We start from the raw sequence: 24,489 nt of genomic DNA on the forward strand, positions 1-24,489 counted from the left end.
GTTTTGAAACACAGAAGGTATATTTGTCACCAAATTCGGATCCAACGGAACACACATGACATCCTCGCACGAGGTTTTCATGCAACAGAAAAAAGGAAGAAAAAACAAAAAAAACGGGTCAATTTCTTTTATACCAAACACAAGGTACCGTAACTGAGGCAGGCAAAGAACAGGTTTGGTGAGCGGTGGGTAGCAGATGCTTCACCCAGCCACTAGAGGGCAGAGAAAGCACTAGTGCGGTACAGCTGCAGAACACTACCGGTAGAAGTTGCTTATTTGGTACAGATCTCAGATCAGACCATGGTTCCCTCCCCTAGTGGTTAAAGGACATAGTGAGGAGAGGTTAAACTGATGTGGACCTGTGGTTGGACTAACATACGAATCTGTCAGATTTAAAACCACTGGAGGAAAGAACCGAACCAACCCACAATCAGCACCTAGAAGCAGATTCTGCCGAAAAATGCATTTCTGCTTATAAACTACAACCGAAAAAGATAGAAAAGCATTCGGATAGAGTGATGAACAAGCCCTTAGTGTGTTCCCTTGTCTACTGAAAGAGGGTGGGGGCTCTGTCCCAAAGTGTGTGTGAGAGACACGTGCACGTGCACACACACACACACACACACACACACACACGCACACACTGAGACAACATCCGCCATTGTCTTTTGTGCCCAGTCTCCTTTGGTACAGGTGAGTGTTGAAGATATTGGAGGTACAAAGCAATACAGAGGTTTGTGTGTGTGTGTTTGTTCAGTTGTCTGCCATGCAGTGTAATCTGACTACCTGTGACAAAAGTTCTGCTCTGAAATGTTAAAAGAAAATAATTCAAAATACAGAAACGATATGAAAAAACAAAATGATAATACTGAAAAGTTAGCCAGGACTCAAGCCTACAGTGCACAAAAAGCGCACCCTCATTTCGTTCACACACACGCGCACAACTAAACACACTCAAGGCGGCTCAAATGATATGTCCAACTACATAATGGAATCATCGATGAACATTTTTTTTTTTTCTCCTAGATTTCAATCCCTGCACATGTGGAATCTTAGAAATCCCATCTAAGACAAGCAGATAATTATGGAATCTTCAAAGAATAAGTATCTCAAACTCTCTCATTTACACACACACATACACACACTCCTTAAAACCCACTTGGGAAATGGTCATCTTCAATGATATCAGTGTATCGAAATCAAAACCACATGAACGAAAAAGAAAATAAATAAAAACGACATGATGAAAAAACAGCTATGTACAAAAAATTAAAAAAAAACAACAAAAAAAGATAAAATATCAAACATCGATTAAAATCCCACTTGGATCTTCATAAGCCTTCTTCTCCTTGGTAAGAAAGATCATATAGCAGGAAAATCCCAACTTAATCTCTCCCTGTAGTCGGATGTTACTCCTCGGTTAACAGCTACGGAGAACTATAACACGCTACATAATACTGCCTTCCAATGCAAGAGTTTACGTTATATAAAGACAAATACACTTGCCTATTCATCTGATGGTGTCATATACATATATATGCATTATATATACACATAACCATGGATATAAAAGTGGAAGAGGCGAGCCGTGTCCAGGAGAAACAGATGAGAACACATAGGGCCATGCATGGTTCTCGACACGGTACGGTTCCTTCTCTCATTAACAATCCGGGCGATTCCCGTCAAAAATGGCCGACCGTCGGACTTGCGTCGGACTTGCGTGAGAGAGACACGCGGGAAGGTGGAGCAGAACGCTATGGCAACCGTTGTTGTGTTTTGCTTCTCAGTTGATCTTTGTTTAATAATGTATACATGTCCCTTCCATTGTGTTTTTTCTTAAATTAAAATGATGCCACTTTTCTTTTTTTTTTTCTTCCTCTTTTCTCTTAGAATTCTCCATCTCCTCCATCTTGTACACAAAAAAAGACATGAGAGACGAGAACCATCATGCGTTGATTTTGAGAGACTGTTTCCGTAGCAACGGGGGAGTGGGAGGGGGGCTGTGGGCTCAGAACTGGGAGGCGGAGCTAGGGTCACACTGGAGTAGCCGCACAATGGAGGGGTCACTTTTGGCACCTTTGATGAACTCCTCCAGAGACAGTTTGCCTGAGAGAGAAACAGAGAGAGAGACAGAGAGAGACAGAGAGAAAGGAGGAAGGAAGAGGAGAGAGAAACAGAGAGAAAGGAGGGAGGAAGAGGAGAGAGAGAGAGGGAGGCAGGAAGAGAGAGGAGGGAGAGGAAGGGAGGGGATAGAGAGATAACGCATGAGACAGAGAGAGCGCGTAAGAGAGAGATGTTGGTGGGAGGAGGGGAAGACGGACAGTAAATATCAAAGAGCTCTGTGTTCATTCGTTTCTTACTTATTGTGATCCCCCCCCACCCCCCCATCTCAAACACACTCTCTTTTCATATCCTGTTTTCCATTTCCTCTCACCATCGTTGTTCAAGTCCATCTGCCTGAAGATCTTGTCTGTCCTCTTCTCTGGCGTCGACTCGTCCTCTGGCATCTTCATCACCGATGACACCATCTTGTAGATAGCCTGAAGATGGAGAGAGAAGAGATGGGGGACGAAGAAGAAATGGGGAAGGGAGAACATATAAAAGAAAAAGGATAAACATAAGATTGGTCACTGGGAAACGACTCGTACAAAACGACAACCGTAGAAAAGAGTAGCGGGGATATTAAGAGCGTCGCGAGGGTGATTAAGAGGAAGTCACATACTAGACGACTACTTCTTCTACTTCTAGTGAGCAGAACAATAACCTTCCTGGCTTATCTTTCTAAGACAAGGCGTCCATCACCTGCGAGGTGGTGTTCTCCCCCTAACGGGCAGACACGGAGGCTCTGGAGAGCCTGCTGGCCTGTGGTCGCTAACGATGACACGCAAGGTATCATTACTGCAGAGCACTCCCATCTCTCTCTAACTCTCCCTCTCTTCCCCTGCCACCCCCCTTCTCCCTCTCCCTCTCCCTCTCCCTCTCCCTCTCCCTCTCCCCCCCCCCCCCATCTTCCATCTCTCTCTCTTTCTATCTCCCCCCCCCCCCCCCCCCCATCTTCCATCTCCCTCTATCTCCCTACCCCCCTCTCCCTCTCCCTCTTCATCTCTCTCTGACAATTTCATTTCATTTCATTTATTTCATTTAGTCATTTAGCAGACGCTCTTATCCAGAGCGATTTACAGTAAGTACAGGGACATTCCCCCCGAGGCAAGTAGGGTGAAGTGCCTTGCCCAAGGACACAACGTCATTTGGCACAGCGGGGAATCGATCCGGCAACCTTCTGATTACTAGCCCGAAAACAGGTCTCCCCTCCTGCCCTCAATGGCGCCTAACCTCCCTGAACCAGAAGATAATCCCAATATTCTGCACACTCAGGGATAAACGCCGGTTAAATTTAACTTGCTAATCCGGGAGAGCACACACACACCGACCAAGGGACATGAGTAAACCCCCTTCCCCCCCTCTCAGTGCCGGGCTCTCCTCTCCAACCCCCGTACTGTTTCTTCAGCTGGTGCAACACCGGCGGCACGACTCTGGTTTCACGTCCCGAACCTCGCTCCTCCTTTGTCTCGAAGCGTGATTTCTTGTTTTGTTTCGTCTTCCACCGTGTATGCCTGCCCCCCCCCCTTCTCTGCCCCCCCCCCCCCCCCTTCTCTGCCCCCCCCCCCTTCTCTGCCCCCCCCCCCCCCCTCTCTGCCCCCCCCCCCCCCCCTTCTCTGCCCCCCTCCCTCTCCCCATTGTTGGCTCAGTGACTGGAAGCTGCACAACCACGCGGCACCCGATGACACATCCACCGCGACCACAATGCACCAGCCTGCTGCTATGAAAGCATCGGAGCTGGGTGCCAAGAACACTCATGTCACCAGGAAATATGCTGGCAACATGTGGGAGGATGTTATGCAAGCAGGCAACAATTCTCCATCAAAACAACAACAACAAAAAACATTATCGTTTCGAAATTTTCGGTATTGCCGTGAAATTATCACTCTTGAGATGCTTCTAACAAGGCATTCATAGCCTCTGTCAAGATATATCCTCCACCCCAAAGGAACATGCATGTTTAAGAAAAGAGGCATCAATGGCTAGCTACGTAGTATTAGCATGAGCAATGCTAAAAAGGTTGTGACTGAATTGCGAGGGTACTGTGGGGAGAAAAGCCCAGGATTCACCCTTCATTCTGCCCTTTCTGACTAACAGCTGCCCTCTTGTTGAACTACTGACCAACCAGAACCAGAAGGTTCTCACATCCTAATTGCGTGACATCGTCTGGTTTGATTGGCTGACCCTGCGGTGCCCAGCTGTGAATCATGTTAGCGCCGCTTTTGGGAAATTAAATCGGTCCATGGTCGTATCAAGTGTACGATAACAAGCTAATATTAAACCTGCTGTCACGGGTATATAAATCAACCTCTAAAATTAAACCTTTTAAAAACTGTGACGTGTGAATTTGGGGGTTGTATTCCTATGAAACAGGAAAAGAAAATTGCAATGTGCAATCTGGTGGTGCGGGCGTTTGGGAAATTAAATTGCTCTTTGAATCTGCCTGCCAGCCCAAACTGAGATAGCGTTCGTGTTACTGTAACTCTTAAGCTGGTCATGCAACATTCTGGACATTCTAAAAATAGGATTTTCAAAACCGTAAGCTCTGAACCAGCTTTTGTTTTCAACGGCATAAACAAAGTCTGTAAATCTTTCATAAGTTAAGTGTTAAGTGTTTTATATCTCAGCATTTACAGAGATACCGGATGAGAATGTTTCATGGACTGCAGTAAGTGCCATCTGCCGTCCTGTCCAAAACCTCCTTCATGAGACTTGGATCATAGACAGGGAGTTGAGGATGGAAGCAATAGACTCTAGGGATGCCCTGACACCTGTGACATTGGCACTGCCACTGAATAACTATCCAGTTTGTTTCAGGAAGTGTCGTCACCTTTCTACAGTGCGTTCGCAGGTGATGTGCTACTATTCTCTTCCTCTGTTCTAGGAACAGCTGCTCACAACTCCCACCTCTTCAAAACCTCTACAGTCTCACCAGCTGGAGGGCCTCACAACTTTCACCCCACCACTAGACACGAAAACAAACCCATCACTACAGACGTTTCTGACTAAGCACTCGTCAAAAAGAAAACCAACGTTTTCCCTACATCTCCAAGTGGAATTCCATAACGCTCTGGCCCGTTTCATCAATAAACGAAACGCCACCGGCGATATTCTAATGACTTTTGAACTTCCTACAGAAAACACCCATCTCTCTCGAACCATCAACTACATTACCCAGAACCCCCCTCTTCCCACCTGTACAATCTCCAGCATCTCGTCACGGCTGATGTAACCGTTGCCATCCAGGTCGTACATGCTGAAGGCCCACTTGAGCTTCTGCTCCAGCTTGCCCCGCGACGTCACGCTCAAAGCGATGATGAACTCCCGGAAGTCGATGGTGCCGTCGTTGTTGGTGTCGAACGTGCGGAAGACGTGCTCGGCAAACTTGGAGGCGTCGCCGTAGGGGAAGAAGTTGGCGTAGATCTTCTTGAACTCCTCCACGTTGAGGTTGCCACTGGGACAGTCCTTCAGGAAGCCCTGAGAGACAGAGACAGAAAGAGAGGGCGAGAGACAGAGGGCGAGAGAGATAGGAGACAGTCAATGGGATCGATTGGCTTCCTTGAACATATAAATAAAATAAAAAACCCTGTCCTGACTCAGATCGGGGAGTCCATCTCCTGGTTGAGATATAGGGGAAGGTTGGAGGAGATGAGAAAGTGGAAAGTGTTACATGGAAACTCATCTTCTGATTTGACTCATTTCACACGTGTTTCCTCATCTCTTTTCCGACAGCCAGCTCCTGGACAGGTGTGGAAAAGGTGAACAGGTCAGAGAGGTGGTGTCTCAAGCTTCACATTTCCACTCCATATGGGAGATATGTCTGGAGATGTAGGCCTTTCTGATTCCCTACATCTGCCTTGCCAGAGCTACCCCTCGCGTTTACAATTCTCGTCCATGAGATCCTCTTCCCCTCTGTAGACTTTGTGTAATCTGTGTGAAGTGGATGCCATTAACACCACTTTGGCTCTGTAAACCCCCTCGACCCCTCAGGCTGAACCCAGGGGTCAGGGGTCAGCATGGAGCTCTGGAGAGGTGCACCGCAAGTAGGATGAAAAGACTCTCATCCACCATGAGTCACCGGGCTACTAATGCAGATTTCATCGCCACACATACACACACGAGTGACAGCGAGGCCTCTTCATCACCTAAAGAGGCCATTATAGAACGGGCCTGGCAGGGACAGGACGGGGGACGCTAGGTTTGTGAGGACGCAGGGCAGAAGCGGAGAGATGGCCACCGTGGGTCAGAGATGCAGACCAGCTGCAGTGCAGACCCACCGTGGGTCAGAGATGCAGACCAGCTGCAGTGCAGACCCACCGTGGGTCAGAGATGCAGACCAGCTGCAGTGCAGACCCCCCGTGGGTCAGAGAGATGCAGACCAGCTGCAGTGCAGACCCACCGTGGGTCAGAGATGCAGACCAGCTGCAGGGCAGACCCAGGGTGGGTCAGAGAGATGCAGACCAGCTGCACGGTAGACAGACCGGGAGAGAGAGCTCTGCTACCTTAGCACAGAGATAAACACACTCAAGAGATTCAAGACCGTCGTAATGTTGTCAGAGATTAATGCCTAAACATAAACCCCTCCTATAAAAACAGAGGGAGAGAACAAGGAAAATATAGAGAGTGTTAGTGTGTGTAGGCGAAAGGACAGAAATATCTAACCAACAGCTGGGAAGTGTGAGGAAAGGACTTATCTATGTCTGGTTTATGAGTTCTTCCTGATAGGAGTTCCGGCATCCTATTTGACTAACCATCACCGAAGATTGTGCCAAATGTGGTACTTGTATTCCATCGATGACGACTTTGTATAGACGCACTTTAGCCTATTAACAACCAGGCAGCTCTGCTCACGTTATGTTAAGAGCTCATTTAAAGCCTGGATGTCGATTAGGAATTGGATCCAAAGACGACAGAAGCTGGAGGGTAGGTTTCATTACACACAGGTAGGACATGTTTCTCACACACTTTTTCAAGAAAATCATCTTTTACGGCCGCATCGTCAGTTTTTAATAAAAGCTGTCTAGTCCACATCTGAAAACAAACCTACACTCCCGGTTGTAAGTGTGTGTGTGTTAGTTTGTAATAGTGTGTGTGGCGCGTGTGTATATAAGTGTTTGTGTGTATGTCTGTAGGTGTGTGTGTGTGTGTGTGTATTCACATGTCTGTAGGTGTGTGTGTATACAAGTGTGTGTGTGTGTGTATACACATGTTTGTAGGTGTGTGTATACATGTCTGTAGGTGTGTGTGTATACAAGTGTGTGTGTGTGTGTGTACCTTGTACCACTCCTGGAGCTCATGATCAGAGAACTCGGTGTTCTCCCGGAGGTCCTGCAGCATCTCTGGCCGCAGCTTGCTGTTCTGTTTCCCCATGGCAACGCGGCGACTCGACACCTGGTCTCCTCGACAACAGCAGCGACTACAGCAGGGACTACACCAGCCAGGCTGCTTCTCAGATCTGCCAATCAGAGGGAGAGAAGTCGGGGGTCAGCAACCAATCAGAAGTGGGGGGCGGGTACTGTGGTAACCTAGCCAAAGACACGGTGAGTTCACGGTAATCAGCCAATGACACACAAGAGAAAAGGGTCAGTAACCACAGTAACCAAGAAGAGATTAGGAAGAAAAAAAAAAGGTCATTGACCAATGATATACTGGTGTGTGTCTTGGCATGAGATTGAACACACAGTGTAATTTAACAATGCTCAGGCCAGAAACAGCATATGTACTCTAATGGTATTCCAAGGATACCTTTAAGACCAAGAGATCCCGTTTCCATCCTGCCTGCCAGATTCGGCCAATGCACTGTAAAAGTAATGACAAACAAGAGAAACTAAAACCGGCTTTCTCCCTTGTGAGCATTACATAACACCACGTCTCTGTCTGAATGGCAAACATTAACATTCCATTTAAGACTGTTCGTAAACGTTCCAGAATCCTCCACACAGTGACGTCAACAGCTCGACAACTGATCACATTTGGAGGGCTTATCTCTCCAGCTGTGTGGATGTGTGTCATCCCAGCCAGAGGAAATATCTAGCACTCTTCTAATCTGAACTACAACACAACCACACCAGAACACATTCAACACATGTCATACTCCACATTAAGCATTCCAGTTGCATTAATCACCATCACATAGCAAAGACCTTTAGAAACAACAGTGTGTCACATCTCAGCTCCTGTGTAGTTAAATGTTATTATGGTTTAGCGGAACGCTTTACAGTGACAGTTGGTATATGGGGATGATGGGCGTTCAAGGGGTAAGAGGATGTCAACATTGATCTTTGACAACTTTTAACTGCCTTTTTGCAACTATTTTGTAGTAAGCATGTAAAGATAAACAGATGTCAATACCCTTTGTCTAAACTGAGCATGTAACTTTCCACTCCATATACAGAAAACCGTTTCGACTCATGCAACTCTAGGATAAAGGGAACACTTAGTTCCAAGATTTAGACAACTCTGGACCGCCATAAACTTGTCTCCTTGCTGCATGCTGCAAGAAATAAACTTTGACTCCATCGACTCTGCACTACTTGACAAAACAACAGTCTTCCAAAGAAAGCCTTATAATATGATTTTAATATGAAATATTCAGCAGCGGAAAGTTAATCTAATAGACAAAGACTAATTACAGTAGCATTACTTTGCAGATAATATGAAATACCATTTAAATATTAGGCAATCTGTATGCATCTACAATGGTTGTACTAAAGGTATAGCCATAACATACAGTCTCTCTTAAAGTTACCTAAACATAAAGTGTTGCCTCACATTATGATCCAACTATAGCTGTGAGATGTACTGTACTGGGCCTCTGGGACAAACCCTAACCCTAATAGCTGGGACATACATAGCTCCTATACCAACTACAACACAATAAATCTGACACTTATGAAGAAGGAACAGAGTAGTATGTATTGGAAGTTTCCTGTTGCTCTGTACAGGTGTTTGCCAGATTCTGTGTTCCGTTTCAAACAGAGATAGAGCTGATTCTCGTTAGTAACTGTATGTGTGAGAGGCTCATGTTATCTAGTAACTTACAGTATCGGGCTCTTCCTAGACTGAGTAATTAACCCGAGGGTTGTGTGTGTGTGTGTGTGAGTGAGTGAGTCTCAGTCTTGGCTTTTAGCTCAACAACCCCTCCTTCCCTCTATTTGGCTACGGATCAAGAGGCTGCTGCACTCAGACCAACCCTGAGACAACATCCTGAGCCCCGATAACAAGCTCAGGTTTGCATTCAGTACTCCAGACAGTGAGGACGTGCTTCCAGAAAAACAGGGAGATTGATTGTTGATCATTAGGAGGAGGAGAATGAACCAGCAAGCTCCAGAACACTCCCAGGATCTGCCCTCTGCCGTGGCCAAGCTCTGAGCAGGTTAGAACCAGGACGACGTGATTAAAACAAAACGCCATCAACCACACCCTCCACTTAATGCACTAGTTATCAACCAATGAGAGCCGGTCATATTTATAAAGGATGCAGGATCCAGTACCCAGTCATGGAGGGTCGATTTAGGGGTTTTCTTCATCTGGATTTTGAGACAAACACGTTTCCTAGGGTAAACGGCAAAATGGCTTAAGACCATGGTCTCCCCTGGTTGAAATGAGGACTGGGACCACGGTCCTTGAAGGCTTTGTTGCTTGATTTCCAGTTCCAGTGTTGCTTTCTCTATCAGCATTAAAAGGTGATTACATAGCCATGGGGGGGTTCAGATTTGTAAGTATTCTGTCTCCGGGGATGTAATAACATCCAGTAATCCTTCAGGTCCTCTTGAGAGAGGCCAACCAGCGTCACCACAGCCTGCCTGGTGATGAGACCCCTGCAGAGATGTTGAGAAGCAATGAGACCGAATCAGTAGGTCTCTCTAACCTGGTCATTTATTCGTCGTATATGAAAGGAGCTCCTTATCAGCAAAGTCACAAACAATAGAATGTGTACATGAGCACACACACACACACAGGAAAGTCACACCGCAGAACCTGCAGTAATGAATAACTCCCACCTCACAAGTCCAGCCATAGAACAAACAATGTCTGTGTGTGTGAGGTGTGTGTGTGCTTAGGAAGTGAATTCATACATCTCCTGAAATCACACAAACACACACTTCCATTTACACAGCATGCTCACGTGGGCACTGAGATAAGCAACCGTTGTTCATCTCCTGAAGTCTCCACTTTGTCAACATCAAAAGGTTGACCTTTTCAATACACTCTTGATTTATTTTCCTTTCACCCCCCCCCCCCCCCCCCATCTTCCAGCCTGAGAACTGAACAGTCACTTCAAAGACCTGCCAGTGCTTCTCAGACCAGCAGAAATACCACGCTATCCCTGCTAGCCAAACTTGTTTTAATTCCCACCAACTAGTCCCAATCCCTCCAACCCTCCCATCAGTCTGTCCTGAGGCCTATAAACCCCACTAATTCACCCCTCCAGTCAAAGTGTCCGTGCTTGTTGATTTATTTCCAGTCATGTCAGAGGGCAGCCTGAGAGCGCGCACACACACACACACACACACACACAGACAAAATCTTGCCCCAGAACAGCTGTTCCAGCCCCTAACTGGGTCACCAACATCTGGAGTGATGATCCTCATGCAGGGAGGGATAAACAGAGAGATGGGTGGGGGGGATAGAAAGAAGGACAGATGGAGAGAGACAGAAGAGGAGAGAGAGAACTGGTGGGAGAGTGGGGAGCTTTAGAGAGACAGGAGGAGGGGTGGGGGGGGGGAGAGAGGCGGGCCTTAGGAGCTGAATGTGAGTGAAAAATAACGAGAGAGAGAGACAAAGAGAATGCGTTTGTATGTGTGAGAGAGAGAGATAGAGATAGAGAGAGATAGATAGAGATAGAAAGACAGTGAGTGAGCAGGTCTGCTGGTTGGAGGACAGGAGCTGAAGAGTCTTGGACGGGAACACAAACCCTTCTCAGCCTGAGGGCCTGAGAGTGACGGGAACACAAGGTTCATTAGGACATCAGGGAGGGACACATGGATGGATAGATGAGATAGAGAGATGGAGAGTGAGATACACACACACACACACCTTTATACAGAAATAGCAGGTCTTTCCCCTCCTACTCCACGGGTAAACGTGCTAATGAGACAAAATGCCTCCCTAACTATGCCCTCATCCCCGGCCAAGCCATTAGCACAGAGAGAGAGAGAGAGACAGAATCAGAGGGAGGGAGAGAGAGAGACGGAGGGAGAGAGAGAGAGATTTGCAGAGGGGTGGAGGCAGAATGGAGTGGGCTGCATTTGGAAAAGCAAACAAGCCAAGAGCTGGCACCAACATGCGAGACATATCAAAAAGATGAATGCATTGATCCCCCCCACCCCCCCTCTCTTCAACCCTTTATCTCTCCTCCTTTATTAGGCCCCAGTAATCTGAGTGGCCACCTGAGACTGTCATTCATCCCTCCATCTTTTGATTTTGTTTTTAACACAAGACTCTTTTCTGTACCACTTAATTGCTCTCTCCGTCAAAAAAAAAAAAAAAGAACTAAATTTCTCATGCCAATTTCCCGTGATTACATAAACCTCATCTTCTCTTGCTCTACAACACTCCTCCGGGTTCTAGACCCTTCTATTATTATCTCCATTCCATCTCTTTTCTTCCTTTCCACCCCTCATCCCCTACAAGAGGTTCTCAGCTGTCGCCCTCTCTCCATCCCTCATCCCCTACAAGAGGTTCTCACCTGTCGCCCTCTCTCCATCCCTCATCCCCTACAAGAGGTTCTCACCTGTCGCCCTCTGTCTATCCTTACTACAGCCCTCTTCTCTTTCTTTTGGGATCCCTCCCTTGGAGGGAAAAACACTGGAAGAAGAAGTGTCAGAGAATCCAGATATATATCTATCCATCTGAGACAGAGAAAGAGAGAGATAGAGGTATTTAGAGCAGTCGAGATATGTAGAGATCGAGAGATATTATATATGTATATATATATATACACTGCTCTAAATACCTCTCTATATCCATCTCTATCTCTATATAGGGAGATCGACAGACAAAAAGACAGAGAGAGGCAGAGTTAATGGAGGTGTTAAAATGAGAATGAGGCCTGGTCCTTGGTGTGACTGTCTCCCAATGTTCATTAGAATAGAAACTCTACATTCAACAGCTACTCTCTGTGAAACATCAACCACACCAACGCACACAGACACACAAACACACACCCACAGTGGATGGTGCTAGTTTGTGAGGTGTGTTGCAAAACATCTTTATGTACATTAGATAAGACCAAGTGTGGTCAGTGGTGCTCTCTGTCATTAGAGAGGCCCGCTCCACAGCTGGAAGCTTCAGATTTTATGAACGACTGCAGTTGGAAGGGCGGGGCGAGAGAGAGAGAGAGAGACAGAGAGAGAGAGACAGAGACAGAGAGAGAGAGATGCAGAGACAGAGACAGAGAGACAGAGAGAGAGAATGGGAATTGAATTTGGTCAACTACAGACCAAGGGTTTAGGGTCAATCTGTTGACGAAAGACAAATAGAGAGAAAGAGATAAAGACAGGGTCGAGTAAGGATAGATTTGATGTAAGAAAGGGAGGGAGAGAGAAAGAGCGATGGAGGGATATTGAAGTCCAGTAGATTATTGAACTGCAGGGAACAGTATAATTCACTCTACATCTACATGTCTAGCCTGTGGAAAAAGGACAATATTATCTCAAACTAGTTTAACTTAACTGATGGGATTTACAACAAAAGGGTTGTACGTACCACACACACACACACTTTTTAGGAACCTAGACCTCCTTTACAGAAAGCCCTGTTGGGGGGGGGGGGCACGTGGAGCAGGGACCTCATTTTAGGAACACCACCTGAGAGTCATCCTATTTCGATCTGGGTCAACCAGACAGGGAATTAGATGGTCTGGCTCCAACCAGAAGTGACTGTTCTCTGTTACATCCCTGAATGACACAATTGAAATAACCTCAATGTCTTACATAATAAACCAGGATGGCGTTTCCTTCTACAGGAACTAAGACGGGCTAAAAAACACGCGATGTGTAGGCAAGTACACGCACCAGCCCACACACTTATTCCTTTGTGAGAAAGGCTTGCCTTTTTTTTCTACAAAGAACCTGAACACACTCAACCAGCAGGATGGAAGAGCATCCACCTTCAAAAGAACACAAATGGAAAATATGAATACGCTAAAGTGATTTCACCAGCCAGATTCTTTCTTTTCCCCCCCTCCCCCAGCACTCAAACACTTTTTCAATAAAACGTATTGATTAAATGAGAGCCTTCACATGCTAATTGATAAACGGACTTCCCTACTACGGTGACAACTCATTCAGCTTTCATACAGTTTCAAAGCTGCACACAAATTTAGAGAAGTCACACACGATGAGACTGACAGGGAACAAAATAATGGCTCTGTAAATGTCGTAAACTGCAGCTGTAATAATAAGAATATTAATATCACCACTCGGCGGTCATTCCATTTGGCTCATGCTTCGATAACCATCGGGCTTAAAACGGCAAAACGTGTTGGAAGCCAGCAACATTTGGGGCCGTGTCTTGACCGTTCTGTTCGGAGGCTTTAGAACAGTGCGTGGGCGCAACAGACAGTCTGTTATGGCCCATACGGCCGAGGTCGACTCTACAGCTGGCTATACGACGGCACTCTGTGTATGTGTGTGTATGGGGGGGGGGGGGGGGCTAACTATTCCATTCCAACTAGGAACAGTTGGTTAATCAGAAAGAAGGCATTTTTTTGTATGACAATTTGCTAATTAGGCCTACACGTTCTGGTCCGAAGAAGGGTCAAAAATAAAGTCGCCTAACAAAATATAGTATTATGAGGACCGCTTAGAAGGAGGCATCAACTGTAATGATGATGAAGACCCTCTGCTCCATCTTCTTCCACGTCCTCCCTACCGCTCCGTTTGGTCACTGTATTGGCTGTTTGAAACACAGTGACCTTTACAGTCGGTGTAACTCTAGATCAGGGGACCTGTGCGTAATAATAAAAATGAAACAAAAAAAATCCATATCATCTGCTGGTTGTTTGTCGTGCAGGAGACTGGCTGTTCACATCGCAGCTCACGTCTCCATTTGCTGCAAATTCCCCGTACATATCACCACACCACGCATGGCGTTACCTTTATAAAAAAGACAATCAATATTTAGATCTCCGTCCTCATGGAAAAGGTTAAATCTCGCGAGTCAATGTCCCTATTCACGTGGCTTCTCATTTCGCCAACAGCGGGAATTCTTACCCAGGGCGATTATTCTACTCACTTTGCTATCTTTCAAGAGGCATACATTACTGTCCAACTGCACTTTCATGAAAGGGAAAATGACATTGCTATTATGTCTATGCTGCTCATGTTAGTAAAGTGAGAACATCACTTAAAAGGCTGGATATGTAAATTGCCTGACATTAAGGCCTGTATTTGGATAGCGACAGAGAAGCCCTCAGTATGGTTACGTTGGAGACACAGAACTTTCCAAAACGAGTGCAGCGTTGTTTATATTATTTGTAAAATCGTTTACATTCTTTGGGGGATTTATCTGACCCCATCTCTGGGCCTACGTGGTTTATATATGACAAAATGCCCATCGAATGGCTATAGACATTTTAACGGCAATGTTATCTCTCCACTCCAGCTGGGGTCAATGAGGGGCATACAAACTCGGACACAGGATGTATGGTGGTGGGATTATCCCAGGGAAGGACAAGGATTATATAGGCTACACAAATTATTAAACCACTTCTCACCACCAAACACGCAGACAACTGTACGACAGCCTTGCACACACACACACACACACACACTTATCGTTTAAGTGGAGAGGGAAAAGGCGAAGAGGCCTTTCATTTCACAGACCATTTGGCTACCATTGTGTTCAGAAAAAAACTGATGTTTGGCCGCTCTGCCGGCTGCGAAGGACTACGGTGGTATAGAGGCGTTCCACTTTTAGCAGTCATCCATCTGCTGTAATACAAAACCACTCGTCCCCATCATCTCCTGTAGCCTATTCCTCTTCCCTCCATCCTGCTCTTGATCCAGTCTCTTGTGTCGGCTTGTCGTTTTTGAAACAGTGTCGTTCTGTGCTAAATGCTGCTGGTCCTCTGGCCCTCCGTGCGGTCTAGAACCTTCCCTTGGTAGCTCTGCTCCGCATCTCTCTGCCAAAAACACCCTTCCTACTCAGCCCCTCCACCCCCTTCTCCTAAAAACACTTGCAAAACTCAGTTTTTCAAACCGTATTTTTCTCTCCCTCCAACCTCTCAGTAGACAGACGATAAATATATCGGATACATATATATTTAAGAAACTAAACAAAACTAAATATAGCCTATACATGTAGAAACATGTTTTTCAGAAAGTTTATCAATCAGCAGTCAGTTCCAACAGCTAGTTTGCTCCAGGCGTTCAGTTTGAAGTCCTCTGCGGATTCTAAAAATGGGGGCATCGCTCGTTACGACACTCCAGGGCCACAGGCTTTCGAGGCACAGGGGTGTATTTCAGCTCCTGTCCCAAGGTGTCCACACGCCACGGCACTGTGGTGAGGGCCCAAAAGACACACACACACACGCGCACACACACACACTTCCCCAGATGACGATGGTAATTATTCTCCCAGCGTCAACTTGGTTGCCGGGGGCGATTCAGTTATTCGGGTCAAGGAGAACTGCGATGACGCCTCCTGGTGGAGGGGAGGGGGGAGGGATGGAGGGACGGAGAGAAACAGATGACAGAACGCAGGGTTGGCAGGCTGGCAGGGATGGAGGGCAGAGAGGGAGGTGTGAAGGGCAGGGGCGCGTCTTCTTGCACTGCATGGGCATCTCTGGCACAGGAAATGACGACAAGGTTATCACTCACCCCCCCATCCTCAACTAATCCCTCCTCCAGCCCCCCCTGCCCTCTCACTCTTCCTCCATCCTGTCTTCCATTCTCATCTGCATCTTTCACAGCCACTAGTCTATTTATACCGCTACAAAAAAAAAACTATTTTTTTCCCCTCTTCCAAGTCAGACATGACCTCCCTCTCACCCCCAACCCAATATCACACACACCTACAAACGCACACACTCCCTCATTCCCAAGTGTGTGACTCATCTATTACTGCCTCGTGGCATTGTGGGAAAATCCAACAAGGAGGAAGTATGTGTGTTAGTGTGGTTGTTTGTCTATGTGTGTGTGTGCGCGGGCGTTTTGGTGGTGTATGCAGGAGACACAGAGTGACCGGAGGGGATGCAGCATGACTAGGGTGGAGGGGGGTGGGGTGACAAAGCCATCACACTAATGTGGGAGAGAGAGGACATTGCTCTCTAATATACTTACATAAAGAGGATTTAGCAGCCACTGCGTGTTACTACAAAGTCCAAGCCTGACTCAGGTCCTCAGGAGATATTTCACTGTCTGCAACTTCTTAATTTTTTTTCCGATAAACAATCAAATCGGATCAAACCTCTAGTAGTAATTTAACTGTACATGTCTATTTTCTATTTCTAAATGCTTTGGGAATGGAAATGTTTAAAGAAAAGCAGGATTTTGGGAGAACATTCTGTGACAAGCGACATGGTGGACGTCCACTGTCGTGAGAGGCTGGTGTCGCGAGAGGCTGGTGTGGTGAGAGGCTGGTGTGGCGAGAGGCTGGTGTGGTGAGAGGCTGGTGAGGCTGGTGTGGTGAGAGGCTGGTGTGGTGAGAGGCTGGTGTGGTGAGAGGCTGGTGTGGTGAGAGGCTGGTGAGGCTGGTGTCGTGAGAGGCTGGTGTCGTGTGAGGCTAGGGTCGTGAGAGGCTGGTGTGGCGAGAGGCTGGTGTCGTGAGAGGCTGGTGTCGTGTGAGGCTGGTGTCGTGTGAGGCTGGTGTCGTGAGAGGCTGGTGTGGCGAGAGGCTGGTGTGGTGAGAGGCTGTTGTGGCGAGAGGCTGGTGTGGTGAGAGGCTGGTGTGGTGAGAGGCTGGTGAGGCTGGTGTCGTGAGAGGCTGGTGTCGTGAGAGGCTGGTGTGGCGAGAGGCTGGTGTGGTGAGAGGCTGGTGTGGCGAGAGGCTGGTGTGGCGAGAGGCTGGTGTGGCGAGAGGCTGGTGTGGCGAGAGGCTGGTGTGGTGAGAGGCTGGTGAGGCTGGTGGTGAGAGGCTGGTGAGGCTGGTGTCGTGAGAGGCTGGTGTCGTGAGAGGCTGGTGTGGTGAGAGGCTGGTGTCGTGTGAGGCTGGTGTGGCGAGAGGCTGGTGTGGCGAGAGGCTGGTGTGGTGAGAGGCTGGTGTCGTGAGAGGCTGGTGTCGTGTGAGGCTGGTGTGGCGAGAGGCTGGTGTGGCGAGAGGCTGGTGTGGTGAGAGGCTGGTGTCGTGAGAGGCTGGTGTCGTGACTAGGGCTGCATTAAGGGCTGGTAGCACAGGTCAAACACAACCAAAGAGTCAGATCAGTGAGTAAGACTTGCATTCAGGACCAGAGGGCAAAGAATTCCCCAAATAAGGTTGAAGCATCCAGTTTACTGGGGAGGGTGGAGGGATGTGTGTGCAGGGGGGGGTGGTGGTGGTGGGGCGGGGGGGGGGGGGGGGGGGGGTTGGAGGCCTTGGGAAACAACTCCCATGTCAAGCTCCAAGAAGAGAAAAAAAAAAAAGGAATAATTGGAAAAGAATGCTAGGCTAACCTCGCAGCATCATACACGTCTTGCTATCCCCATTTCCTGTGGTGACGAGAGAGAAAGAGAGAGAGACAGAGAGGGGTCTAAAAATACACCCTACCCCGCCTACTTCTGTCACAAACACAAACGGCCAGCTCAGCCAGAATTTCCCCTTCATCGGCGATCATGTTGCGCCCACAGTGTGGGCCACGAGCCGGGAGAAGACTTCCCACAATCCCCCGCTTCGACGGAGGTTGGTGGGCTCTCCTCCAGGCTCAGCGCGGAAAAAAAACAAAAATAAAAGTTTTAGCAGCCACGTCTCTCTCTCTTTTCCCCTCCTCATCCCTCTCCATCATCCCCCACTTCCTCCGTCCTCTAATAGACAAAACTCCCGACAGGCATTCGTTAGAAGATCCCACATCGGCCTACCATGCACTGCCGTCCAAATAGCCCACATATCACCCTCCCTCTCGTTCTCTCCGTCTCTCTCCTCTTCAACGCCTCCTCCAATTTCTTTCCTTCTCTCCATTTCCAGTCCCACAAGCCAGGCTTCTTTACCTCATCTGTATTCCCCCCTCTCCAGTCCTTTAGTTCCTGCCAACACAGTCCTAACTCATCACTCTGTTTGTGCAGGGACAGTGTAGCAGCAGACGAACACAACAAGTCCTAGTCACAACGACCCGAACGGCTACACATGCCGACTCAAGCCAGAAACATAAGACGCAAATGTTGACAAAAAAAGGACATGTTTGGATTCCTGTGATAAAACTAAAAAGCTATTAACGCCATCTGCCTCTCTTCAACGGAAATGGGAAGCGAGAATATAGAGCAACCCATCGAGATAGGTCCTGTTGTTGTTTTTTTGCTGGATTTTGACAGTAGGGCTGGAGGCTACTCCTGCCCCCAGAGAGACTGGATGACTTGCGAGGAGAAATGACTGCAGGCCCTTATTGAGACTGCTTGTAAATGCTTCCAATCCATCGGGCGCCACATTGATTTTTTCCCCCTTTCTGATTGGTCTCTCTATTAATGACCAGAAAGTGCCCTAAGCTGCCTTGCAAATGCAGCAGGCGCCTTCATTGAGACGGTGGCGGCAGCAACACAAGACCTCTGCAGCTTTATTACAGAACATTCTTTCTCATCATCTCCCGTGTGCTCGACTCAATATGTTGTCATTTTTTTCCTCAGCGCAGTCAGGTCCTTCACTTCTGTTAGGATAAAAGCGGTCCACATAAACAAAGCTGCAGGGCACTTCAGCATGGAATTTCCCCACATTCTGTTCAGGCATATGAGAGTCATCTATATTGAAAGGACCCTTGAGGACAGAGAACCGATGGGAAATCATTCCGTTCCAGCAGGGGTCCGTGGGCTTCAGATCGAGACCTAGTTACATCTCTCTTCCCTTCTTTATTTACCAGATAGCCCCGGTGAAAATGAAAGAGGGAAGGTTGAGGCCTTTCCAGAAGAATAGGAAAATGAAAAAGAGGAAGTTCATTCTGAAAACAGGGCTTCTGCAGGGGGCTTCTGTCAGAGATGGACAGATGAAAGGGGAGAGAGAAAGGAGGAGGGGAGAGGGAGGAAGAAAGGGGGGGGGGGGAGAGAGATCTTGAAGTGTGATCTTAGCCAAGGCAGACAGGCTCAGGTGAGACACTTGCACGCCTTCTCTTCACTGACTGCTGTCAGCTCACTAGGACCACAAAGCTACTGATGGTGCATTCATAATGTGACACACACACACACACACTTTGGAGTTCATTAACACAACCACACACCAGGAACGGGGAGTAATTGGCTGCCCTTTCATTTCATGGATGGAGGTGGAGTGGAGAGGAGAATAGTCTCGGAACCTTCATGTTCACATTCCATCTCAGGCCTCAATATGCACTCCATGGGGGGGGGGGGGGGGCTCCACTACCAGCAGCACACAAGGGGGGAGGGGGGGGGGGAGAGAGAGAGAGACTGCACACACAGCAGCACACACCAACGGTCAACAAACACAGCCCTCATGTCCATCCATGTTGATGCAGGTCCAAGCTCTGGGAACAGCAGCCCGACCACGTGAACAGCGGGTACAAGGAGAGAGGGATGATGTAGGACAGAGATGAAAGATTGTAAGTGGATATCCGTTTCTTTTTGATATCCCGTGTAAGTTCCAACCATCAGTTAAAAGATTGAGACACAAGTGGTCATCTAGGACGTTTTCGAGGCTGGCTTCTGTCTCCTATCTGAGTGTGTTTCTGAATCAAGACAAGTCACTTGTCATACTAACAGACAGGCACTAATACTATTTGGATGTATTTACATAGTCAGAGGGTAAGGCATCTAATATCTCACTCACAGCATACTAAACCAGGCAACATCCCATAATACAAATATACAGACGAGTAACGTCTTTTCTCGTGATCTTGTTCCATCCTGTTTTGGTTTAGTCTCTGCCTTGGTGGACTGACTGATGGAGCTTAAAGGCAGACCCCCAGGATGAGCACAATCACATGGCAACTAGCGAGTGCACACACACACAGGTTTTTCTTTCTCTGCTCCCCGCTCTCACAGTACATTGCCGAAAGCTTTCCAAGAAACTCATGCTACAGTAGTGGATGTGTGTGTGTGTTTCAGAAAACAACAGAGCATTTCCTTTATCTCTTTATGCAACAGTCCAGCAGTGATACCAATGCCTCCATATGCACAACAAACAACAGCAATAACAACATCTGGTCGACGCTAACACCAAAGAGCATTGCCGTTCACCAATAATAATTTCTCCTCATTTGTGGACAATTATCCAATTTAATGTACTCAGAGTCCTTTGAATCTGTGAACAATAGACTCCATTTACTTAAGAATGTCAAAGCAAAAAAAAAAGGGGTTACTAAACTAATATTCTATTGGAAGAATCAAAGAAAAAGTCGATTTTTAGTGGGGGTAGTTCCTTATCCAGCCAAAACATTAACCCCGGGGTCACAGGGCCTAGTTATTGACATTCTCATACGTCTTTTCTTGATTGGGTCTCACTGGGTAGGTTACTAGATTGGCATTTTGAAAATGTCAATAACTGCTATGCAATGTCCATGATTGCAGAACCAGGTGTCTGACGACAATCAGAGAAATCATTTCTCTCTCTTACAGGCACTGCGTTTAAGTCCGTGACATGTTATTGTAGTGGGGTAATCCTATTGTTTTGTCCGGTGTGTTTGGTAGGTGAGATGTTAGTAAATACAGACTGTTCTTTTGATCACTGAAATATTGTGGAACTATGCACTTCTAATCCTCTCTGCCATACTTTTCCTGCGCTACTTGTATGTCACTTTGGATAAAAGCGTACTAAAAGAACACTATGTAAATTGAAATGTAAACAGTAAACCGGAAGGTAAGCCCTTACAACTAGTAGGATTGTATATATTGCATGTGACGTTGAGTCCTCAATGGTTATCATGAAGTTTCTCACAACTTAATTCCACTGCAGTCATAAAAACAGGTGCCAACAGTAGCACGTGATCATAAGAAAATACCAAACTTCTTCGATATTAAGAAACAAAAACAACGAGAAAGTGGAGTTAAATCTTTCTCCATCTGCCCTTAGTGACGGTTCTATAAATCCAACGCCAATCAGATCCCGATATATTGAGTATGGATTAAATAATAAATCCTTGATTTTACGTGGCACATACATTGTAAAATATTACAGAGGCGCGTTTAAGAGCGGAGAGCCGCCGTCTGAAGGGACGACTCTTGGATGCAAAAGAAAGTGATATACGTCATTACCAGCTGTTACTGCCTCAAAGTAAGAAACTAAAACCTTATTTTTTTTCTTCCATTTTTCTTTTTCACCAACACATTACTGACGGAACAACGTGAAATATGAAACACCAATTTTAACATGATGCTCCTAATTTGTAAACGGGCAACTAATTATGCTGCACAAATACAAAAGTATGCATAATAGATGCCAATTCTTAGGCCTACTTCCCAACAATAGCATCTCGTGATAGGCAGGGTCAGGGGGAGAAAGAGGGAGAGAGGAGAGTTGAATAAAGGAAGTAGGGGGAGGGAGTAAAAACGAGAAAAGGAAATAAGCAGAAAGGAACAAACCACTTTTGAGCACACCGCGCAATGCCAATGCCCATGTAGCATAAGGCTCACGTAAAGAAGGATGCGTTTATTTCTTAAACGTGTTCAAATACAAGTAACGTATTTTTGGTATAGGCTACACTTGCACCTTCCCCAACATTCTTTAACACGAGGATAGTACATGTGCAGGCAACAGTCAAATGATAAACTATCCATTTGCGTAAAATACTTCAATTTAGAACTATGTTAATACAGAGGAGGAGGGCATAACGTTCTTTTACAAGACCGTTCCAAGACACACTGAGAAACAAAAGCCGCCTACGTGTCGTGTAGACAACGTCGCTGTCAAAAGCCATCCGCGGGCCCTTACAAATTGAATGTTGATGAAAATGTTCACATAGAAACAGCATTTCCTTTAAATTTAGATAGAACCGAAACAGCGTAAGTTCTTACCCGATTCAACAGAGTTCCTTGCTCTTGGTATATGAGCGATGCGGACGAAGAAGGAGACGTTTAGAGATGAAGAGATGTTGTCTGGATTTCGTCTTCGTTCCCCGGTTGCGAATAGCAAGCTTCTGACTGGCTGCTCTTCACACTGTCAAGCCTACTGCGCGGTAGCTGCTACTGCGGACAAACCCCGAAAACCATGTTATCGTGCCTTCACACACGCCCCGCGAGACAACGAGCAGGCTGAGGTCTGAGAGCGGTAACGGGCAGCGCGTGTTTTTACTGGACAGAGATTGGAGAGTGTCGGTTCTAGCTGGGAACCGTGCTGGTGTAGCGCATTTAAGGAGGGGGATGGTGTTGGTATTACGTGGAACCGGTTTAATTAGAAAGCGCTTCGCCTATTGGCACGATTGTATGTTTGTCAGAATATGGTTCCCTCCGTCTTTCCCTCCCTCCCTCTCTTCCTCCTCCCCCTCGTGCTCGGTCTATTGAATCAGATGCACGCCTTCCAGTAAAAGAGAATGCTTTAGAACTAGATTTTTCATTTTGTTTTGACTGTTATAGAGGGTTTTAAATAACCTTTTTAAGAGGGTTATTGTATCATTAATGGATATTGTTTATTTGGAATGTTTTTTACCCGATTAACTTTATACAGTATTAGAGAAACGTACTGGCTGTATAGTTTTTAAATTGATGATAACACAAGCGCACAGATATACATACACACACACCAGAACGAACACCAGGACACAATCGCAGTCACATCCAGTTCACCTCAAATTATACAACTTCAACTTCAGGAGTGTTCAAGCCAGAATGATGGGTCCACATTATCTCCTCAAAGGTCAGTGATGACTCACAGCTCTCTGTGAGCTGACAGACTGCAGATTGAACTGGGAACCGTTAAATCAACCAGTTGAGAGTTTCCACCAATTAAAAATTTAAAGTGTCGCGTCCCAAGGTACACAGGTGAACCACTGCGTCCATCTGCTGTAGACTCCAACAGAGCTGTGATGAAAGGGGGCAGGGGTGTCGGAAGAGGCATAGAAAGAGACGTGAAAGAGAGAGAGCGAGAGGTTGGGGATTCCTAATGACCATGTGCACCGATCATTACAGCACGGGCCTTTTATCCATCAAAGACCATTCAGAACCCATTACTCAGCTGTCCTGACTGGCCATTAGCATGACCATCCCACAGACCCCTGCTAGCCAGGGCTTTAACTCAACCCCCGCCTCCCCCTTCTTCCCACAGAGCGGCGCAATCTTGAGTGAGCGACGACTTAATAGTTTCCCAGGTGTCATCGATGAAACCTCGCGGGCTGTTTAGTTTATGATCGGTCATTAGTGATTGGCGACTAGCGCAGATGAACAGAATCACATCCATTGGCCTACAGGTAGTTTGGAGCGCCGGGAGGGGGGGGGGGGGGGGGGGGGGGGGGGGAGGAGGGACGCCAGTGTGATTGTGAGGCGGTTGAAAGATAACCGCAGAGAGACTGAGAGGAGATGACTGAAGGCTGAAACGGCGTCATGGCAGGATAAATACGGTGTAATGTGAGTGCATGGGGAGGCTAATGGGAAGAATGGCAGCGGTGCATTGTGTTTGCCCTGCATGAGATCACACACACACACACACACACACAGGGATGCAGGCTGGAGTCGAAGCTATCAAGGGTCTCTCCATTGCCAATAGCAGGATCATAATATCGGCAATCGGTATCATTTAGTCATTTAGCAAACGCTTTATCCAAAGTGACTTACAAGAAAGAGCAAAAGGTGCATAGGTCAATGATCCTAAACAACGAGATAGCCTCAAAACAATGTGGGTAGCCAAAACATGAAGCACACATTGTGAAAAGCAAATAAGTGCCAATGGGTAGAACCAGAAGAGCATGTAGTTAAAACAATTACAATTAAACAACATGATCTTCAAAAGTGCTAGAGTGTACCAAGAGGAAATCAAGGGACAATAATATAAATCACAGCGAGTACAAGTAGTAAAATCAGTTACAATCAGTTACAACAAACAACAAATTCATTGAAGCTCTCTGCACCAGCGGTGTGTCCAGACATTTTTGATAGGGGTGGCACCAGGGGTGGCCCGCCTCTGACTGGGCATATAGCCAATCATATATTGGGGTGGCCAATCAGATTTCAGGGGTGGCCTGTGCCACTCTAGGCCACCCCCTGGACACGCCCCTGCTCTGCACTAGTCCTCTGCTCTGGACTGTAAATGGACATTACAATGCAGCACAACGAGACCATCCCTGTAGCCTGGAACAGTGCCTGCTGTTTAGTTTGGTCCAAA

At 46.9% G+C, this 24,489-nt stretch overlaps 1 protein-coding gene across 1 annotated transcript; it reads right to left on the bottom strand.

Moving 5' to 3' along the window:
* Position 1: 1 nt before the first annotated feature.
* LOC124464255 (hippocalcin-like protein 1) lies at positions 2-22,568 on the bottom strand. Its single transcript, XM_047016249.1, has 5 exons — positions 22,191-22,568; positions 7,375-7,555; positions 5,296-5,577; positions 2,435-2,540; positions 2-2,106 (listed from the first exon to the last, which is right to left on the bottom strand). The coding sequence occupies exons 2-5, from the start codon at positions 7,468-7,470 to the stop codon at positions 2,009-2,011; spliced, it is 582 nt and encodes a 193-aa protein (XP_046872205.1). The 5' UTR covers positions 7,471-7,555; positions 22,191-22,568; the 3' UTR covers positions 2-2,008.
* Positions 22,569-24,489: the final 1,921 nt, after the last annotated feature.

Source organism: Hypomesus transpacificus, unplaced genomic scaffold (assembly GCF_021917145.1).
Source record: "Hypomesus transpacificus isolate Combined female unplaced genomic scaffold, fHypTra1 scaffold_331, whole genome shotgun sequence".
Classification (NCBI taxonomy): domain Eukaryota; kingdom Metazoa; phylum Chordata; class Actinopteri; order Osmeriformes; family Osmeridae; genus Hypomesus; species Hypomesus transpacificus.

Excerpts from the sequence above, each read along its gene's own strand:
- LOC124464255 (XM_047016249.1), bottom strand. The coding sequence starts at position 7,470 with ATGGGGAAACAGAACAGCAAGCTGCGGCCAGAGATGCTGCAGGACCTC. Across the intron at positions 2,541-5,295 it reads AGATGCTGGAGATTGTACAG|GCTATCTACAAGATGGTGTC; the intron begins GTGGGAAGAGGG and ends CTCCATCTTCAG. Across the intron at positions 2,107-2,434 it reads GATGGACTTGAACAACGATG|GCAAACTGTCTCTGGAGGAG; the intron begins GTGAGAGGAAAT and ends TTTCTCTCTCAG.